The sequence below is a fragment of the Malaya genurostris genome, chromosome 2, assembly GCF_030247185.1.
Source record: "Malaya genurostris strain Urasoe2022 chromosome 2, Malgen_1.1, whole genome shotgun sequence".
Lineage (NCBI taxonomy): Eukaryota > Metazoa > Arthropoda > Insecta > Diptera > Culicidae > Malaya > Malaya genurostris.
In genome coordinates, this window is record NC_080571.1 from 124,478,172 (window position 1) to 124,485,846 (window position 7,675).

The 7,675-nt window shown below is 33.7% G+C and overlaps 1 protein-coding gene across 1 annotated transcript in view; it reads right to left on the reverse strand.

The window, feature by feature from the left end:
- Positions 1 to 7,334, reverse strand: part of LOC131428801 (uncharacterized) — a 29,186-nt gene extending 21,852 nt beyond the window's left edge. The window contains exon 1 of the mRNA XM_058592842.1: positions 7,151 to 7,334. Within this exon, the coding sequence (XP_058448825.1) occupies positions 7,151 to 7,334 (184 nt within the window). The remainder of the gene's footprint in view (positions 1 to 7,150) is intronic.
- Positions 7,335 to 7,675: the final 341 nt, after the last annotated feature.

Below are 7,675 nucleotides of genomic sequence, written 5' to 3' on the forward strand. Positions count from 1 at the left end.
CATATTTCTACACATTTTATCCCATGACCAGGTGTCGGATCCGAACAAAATTCAGGAATTTTGTATGGGACCGCAAAACCTTTTATTTGAATCTAAATTTGTGAGAATCGGTTCAGCCATCTCCGATAAAAGTTGGTGTACTTTTTTCACATGTTTTCGCACATTTCACCCCATAATTAAATCTAAGTTTGTTAAAATCGATCCAGCCATCTCTGAGGAAAGTAAGTGTAACAAAAACGTTACATTCACACATATGCACATACACACACAGAAATTTTGCGTACTCGACGAACTGAGTCGAATGGTATATGACATTCGGCCCTTCGGCCTCGATTCAAATGTCGGTTTTCATAGTGATTGTATAACCTTTCTCTATGAGAAAGGTAAAAATAGTTGAAATTTATTCAGATCCACTAATATAGCCGACTTCGGTTTCAAAACTAAACAGTTCTTTTCAACTCATAACTCTAAATGTACAGTTATCAATAAATGAGAAGATCAGATTGGAATCGTACATAGTACTTATGTTGAGTCTTAGGATGCGCCAAACTTTGTATTCATAACATTACTGTCTTTAATTGCTTATTAAGGGTCTATCGAGTCATGAACGGTGCCATTAACTTTATCTTTAATTCGAAACCGGAGAAGTCATGACAGCAGAAGCGTTGAGCAAACAGTGTGTATACTGTTACGAAAACTAATTAAAACCGTTGAAAGTTCTATATCGGCACCGCATCCTGCATGTAGAAATGTTAGACAACAACGGTATGGGAGAGGAAAAAACTAATGTCAGTGCAAAGTTTTGTTTGTTTTTCGTCTACTCTCAAGATGTACTCTCTGTTGCTATCAAGAAGCTGCGCAAAGTTATGATCAAAAGAAATGCAGAAAATCGTATTGTTTGTACATTTTAAAGTAGAAGAGGATTAACCTATATTCTGAGTGAATATATAAAGAATGACATGAAATACGAAATGTTCGAAATAATTCGTAGTGTCTTACGAAGCATAGCGAAATTTTTATCGAATGCTGAGGTCATTGCAGAAACGAAAGCCTATTCTGGAAGCGTTGACAAACCTTTTTCTTAAAAGGGCATCAAAATGTTGGAGGACCGATGGGTTAAATGTATCGCTCTAGATGGAGATGGAGGTAAAAAATTTTGCTATGACCTGGGACCTCTCATTCCATTCAGTCAGCGATGCCAGATAGTAGTAGTGTCATTTCCGTAGATTGGAATTTTTCTCGAAAGCTCTCGCAGTGGAAAGCTTTTTTTTGCTCGTTAGGTAAAACTACGTCCAGAACATAAGCTCGTCACGAAAGAGTAGTTTCGCTTCAAAACAATTCAAGACCCCATGTTTCGGAAGAAGTAAAAAGCTATTTGAGAGCACAGAACAGAAAAGTTCGGTCCAGTACGTCATAATCATGGGACATTAATCTATTCGATTACCATTAGTTCCGGCGCATGGCTTATCAAAGCTGCACTTAAAAAAAACTACAGTAACGATACTTTCATTATAAATCATGAAACTCTACTAAAGACGCTACGAGTTAATTAAAACACCTGATGAAAAACAGAAAAACAAAACAGACTAAATACTAACAGCTTGACAAACGTCTTGTCTCGGGTTGGCGGTTCAATGCATAGGGCACTGGTCTTACAAACCAGTTGTAGTATGTTGGAGCCCCGACCTGGAAGGATTCGTAGTGTTAGTAGAACAGATAAACAGATAAACAAATAAACAAATAAACAAATAAACAAATAAACAAATAAACAAATAAACAAATAAACAAATAAACAAATAAACAAATAAACAAATAAACAAATAAACAAATAAACAAATAAACAAATAAACAAATAAACAAATAAACAAATAAACAAATAAACAAATAAACAAATAAACAAATAAACAAATAAACAAATAAACAAATAAACAAATAAACAAATAAACAAATAAACAAATAAACAAATAAACAAATAAACAAATAAACAAATAAACAAATAAACAAATAAACAAATAAACAAATAAACAAATAAACAAATAAACAAATAAACAAATAAACAAATAAACAAATAAACAAATAAACAAATAAACAAATAAACAAATAAACAAATAAACAAATAAACAAATAAACAAATAAACAAATAAACAAATAAACAAATAAACAAATAAACAAATAAACAAATAAACAAATAAACAAATAAACAAATAAACAAATAAACAAATAAACAAATAAACAAATAAACAAATAAACAAATAAACAAATAAACAAATAAACAAATAAACAAATAAACAAATAAACAAATAAACAAATAAACAAATAAATAAATAATATAGTCATATTCAAGGTATGCAAAATGATTCCATGGTCTTCAAAACGAATCGATTCTTGTCATGTTATATGAATAAAAATATCTCAAGAACCATCTCTGAAATTCAAGAAGTACCTTTGTCAAGTTTGGTGGCAATCCGTTCAGTAGTTCCAGAGTTATGGCGTTACAAATATACAAACTTACATCCATTTATATATATATATATATATATATATATATATATATATATATATATATATATATATATATATATATATATATATATATATATATATATATATATATATATATATATATATATATATATATATACATATATATATATATATATATATATATATATATATATATATATATATATATATATATATATATATATATATATATATATATGTATATATATATATATATATATATATATATATATATATATATATATATATATATATATATATACATTTATATATATATATATATATATATATATATATATATATATATATATATATATATATATATATATATATATATATATATATATATATATATATATATATATATATATATAGGTGATTCAATTATATTTCATAATTCAAAAAATACATTTGATTCCAATTATGTGTTAGAACAAAGTTAAAACAACTATAATCAATGAAAGATTCACCTGCATGAAAGACCAACATGCAAAAACACTTGCATTAAAAAACACAGAATTAATAAACATATTTCTATCTACAATCGATTCGAATACTGTTACTGGTACGATATATTTACGGCAGCCATTTCAGCAACTACTAACGAAGTGTTTACTCCAATCGTTACTGTTGTTTTTGAGATGGAGAATTTGCTGGGACGAAAAATCATATACCTTCAACTAACTTTTCCCTTCGGACAATAAGGGATCGTTACAATCGAACGTCATCGTCACTGAACCGTGCGTAAACGGCAAGCAGAGTTCTTGAGTGAGACAAGAAAAAAGGTTTCCGTAATCAGTATGAATGTACCTAAACCAAATTTGCAATCAAAGTCCATTGGAGAAAATCGTGTGCATCTGTGCTGCTAGAAGTGGAACCTTACTGCCAAATATATAGAGAATAGGGAGTAAATAGGTATAATTTGAAGTATACTCTCTGTGTACCATCATCTATTAGGTTGCATAGAAACTGAGTCCATAGAGAGACTGTCGTCATAGTTCTAGGAAAGATAATGCCAGACATGGGCAAAACGTTTGGAAGTAAAAACAAATGCTTACAAGAAAAGGGCATAGATTTCCGGCATGAGAGCTTTCCCTTACACTAGTTGAAGCCCACCAGACCGAACGTATCCGCAGATGCAATAATACTGAAAGATAACATAAACTTATAAAAGTTATGCACAAGATATGCAAATTCTGAACTCACACGAACTACGATAAACCATAAAACTGTTATTACTTTTCTTAGCTTGAATTGTCCTTCGGTTCAGCGTTAGAAACACGGCATCGGAAATATTTTACGCTAGGGTAAAGTTTTTACCTAGTAGCGATACGCGCCGTAATCGATAGACGGAGTTCTGCATGAAGCTAGTAGGAGTAAAGTACGTACAGGATAGCGAATCGTAATCGAACGGTTGGTGTCTGCAAACGATGGGCGAAGTAAGGCAATGTGCTATACCAATACTGTGTACGAAAGTGTTTCACTTAACACTTTGGCACAATTGGTTAGAATGGGAGAAACAGATTCAATTTCATGCTTATTGTGGCATTTTCGATTATCATTGTCGATATATCCATGTGAAAATGGTCCCTATTGCTGATTCAATATATGCAATAGATTTTTAGTTAGAAGAATCATTGGTGCAGTAGCATGTCTACCTTATGTTTTTTATGCAATTCTTAATGCAATGTCAATTATGTAGATTTATTCATGTATGCATTTCCTTTTTTGGTCTTTCGACATAGTTACATAGCTTATGGAATTACTGTGAAACACCGACTAACATATACCAGTCGAATCAATTCGTCGAGATAATAAAATGTATATATGCTTGGAAAGGACCAAAGTGTATGGGTGTGTAGGTGGCAACAATCCTAAACTTTGTTCCGAAAAGACTTCCGGTTCCGGAATTATAGAGTGAAATGCTCATAGAAATGAAAAAAAAGAGACGGTATAGTCGATTTCCGAAAATCATTTGAAAGGTCTCAATATTCCACAAAAAATCTTTTTTTTTTAGAAATGCAGGCAAAAAATTCAATTTCAAAGGTGTATTTCATATCAGACTATGTTGAGCTGAGTTTACTTAAAATTGGCCCATAAATTCATGAGCTTGATAGAACTTGTAAGTTGATGCCCTTATAAACATACTTCAGTAATACCCGCTTTTGGTTTTCGACTCTGGAAGTACCGGAAATAATGATAAACTTGGCTCATTCCGATTTCTCATAGTTGTTATTTACAAATATAGATTCTAATCAAAGGTTCCGTGGGTGACAGTTAAACTTTATTCGAATCCGATTTCCGATTCCAGTATTATAGGAGGATAAAAGTTAAAATTTATAAACCGTCCTAAAATTCGAAATTCGAAAGTGAGCTAAAAGATGTTCCAATCTATACATCGTGTTAATTGATAGCAAAATAAATCGACTTTGATTATACCAGACCCATGTTTCCTGTACCGGAACACCGGAAATGGTGGTCAAATGTTCAAAACCGGAGCTCAATTCGACTTCTCAATTTACTATTTCGTTTCGACTTCTGATTTCGGAGATACGTGTTAAAGATATGAACTTATGTTTCTCGGAAATGACTATTGTCATAACTTTGCGACCATTGAATGTTATTCGGATCCAACCTCCGGTTCCGAAATCAAAGGGTGATATGTTACAAATTTCAAGAATGTAACGAATAATACCGGTATTCGATTTACAATTCTGATAGCTCCGGAAGTGTTTGGTCAAACGAAATGGAACTTACCTTTTTTCTCAGAGATGGGAAAACCGTTTTCCTCTAACTTAGAATCTACTGAAAGGCTCTACAGTCCTTCGGACAGCTATTTTAAACTACTTGATTACTGCGTCCATAATTGAACAGCTCCATTTGCATTCGAATGACGATTCTTTTCAGTACATTTTTATTTGACTGAAATTTTGCATAAGCATTCTTCATTGAGCGTTACGAAAAAATGCCGTATGCGTCACTTATTCCTTTATATCTAAAAAACAGAGGTGACAGCCATTTGATTTTAGGAATAGTAGCTGTCAAAAAAGTTTGAGTTTGATTAAATCAATTGACATAACATTCAAACTGAAATAGATAGATTTGAAACAAGTTTCCTGTGTATCGAAAAATTCCTCGGTGGTTGTCACTTCAAAAATTGAAGCTATCGAAAGTAGTGAAGAGCTGAACATGATTGAAGAAGTGGACAATTTGTTTAGCAAGATGAGTTCGCAGATTGCGCAAAACAGAGACCCTGGCTTAAACTTTAGTAAAGACTGTCCAGAAAGTATGGACGCACTTTAATTTCGTTGTAAATAATTCACAAGTGTTAGATATCAAACTTTATTCGATATACTGAGAATATTAGACTACAACAACAGAATATTATTCTCAACATTTGCTTCTTAGCCATTGTAGACTAGCTGGCGCACCTTTTTGCGAACGTTCCTCATTAAATTCCGTACAGACTTCTTGGTGACAAGTTTTGACACTTTTTTCCTATCTTTTTCGAACTGTTGAACGGTTTCGGCTACCGAGACATGTTTCCTAAGATGTGCCTTCGTTGATGTCCATAATTCCTCAATTGGTCGAAATTGTGGGCAATTTGGTGGATTCATGTCTTTTGGGACGAAGGTGACATTTTTGGTAGTATACCATTCTACCGTTGATTTCGAGTAGTGGCAAGAAGCAAGATCTAGCCAGAAGACAACAGGATCCTTGTAGCTTCGAATCATGGGTAGAAGTAGTTTTTTGAAAACATTCCTTGATGTATATTTCGATGTTCATGGAAGCAGTGGTGATGAAGGGTTTCGCAATCTTACCGCAGCTACAAATTGCTTGCCAGACCATAGCTTTCTTACCAAATTTTTCGACTTCAATCGATGTCTCGGACAAGTTTAACACTTGCCCTTCTCGCACCGTATAAAATTATGGTCCCGGCAAGGATTTGTAATCGAGTTTCACATAGGTTTTGTCGTCCATGATTATGCAGTTCAAACTTTCAGCAAGAATCGTATTGTACAGGTTTCGAACCCTCGGCCTGATCGATGCTTCTTGTTTCAGACTACGTTTTGGTTGTTTCTGCTTCTTATAGGTTCGAAGATTCAAACGTTCTTTAGCACGAAGAACATTTGACTCCGAAGTGCTTACTTTTTTGGCCACATCCCGAACTGAAACCTCCTTCTTTTGCTCGAACGCCTTCAGTATACGTTTATCCAGCTGAGGGTTAGCAGGACCTTTTTTTCGACCCATTTTCGGTGTATCCTTAAAGGTGTTACACGTTTCTTCTGCTTTTCTTAAACATCAAGTATCAAACAAACGTTCCATCCTAGTTTCATATGCTAAAATCTATATCTCATACTAGAAGCTGATTCCGATGAGATCTAATATTCAATACAAACCTAAAAAAGCTTACATTCCGTACAAGTTTCATACTTCCGATTATGATGACTCACAACTTTGATCATATAATTCTGCTTCAAATAACACCAACATCTAGATGGATTATGATGTTGAAAAAATTAAGCTGCTATGACATAAAAGCTAGCAAATGCAGCAAATATTTTTGTGTGAAATTCGTCTTTCGAAATACCGTGACAAATACTCGGAACGAAGCTTCGTAACTTACATCCAGAATGTACCAGTAAGTTCCAAACGTGACATTTCTTTTTCGAGTGGAACAGGAAGTGAGAGATTTTCCACCAACGAATGTTTTGCGGTGGTCCTGGTCTGGTGCGAAGCATTCCACCCAAGCAAGTAACCTCCTGGTGCGTCGTTTCCAGCATCGTCGTCGTCGTCATCATCATCACCATCGTTGACTGCCTTCTTCCGCTTCACCCGTAGCAGTCAGATTTTTTCTTTCTTTCTTGCAACTGCTGCCACTGCCTGAGTGGATTCCAACGAAGGCGAGCTGAACCGAATGGGGTGCCACATTGGCAGGCTACGTGTTACCATGGTTAGGTGATGAATTAGGGTTAAGCTGATGAAGATGAAATTCAGAGCAGAACGGAAACAAGATTGGCAAGCACGTCACGAATCTGCTTCGGAAAGTTGCAGAATAATTTACTTCTTGTTCGGTACCGGTAATGGCGAAAGAGGTCATAATTAAAGTCAGGCCCAAAATGAAGCTTTAAGCGATATCAAACATTAAACG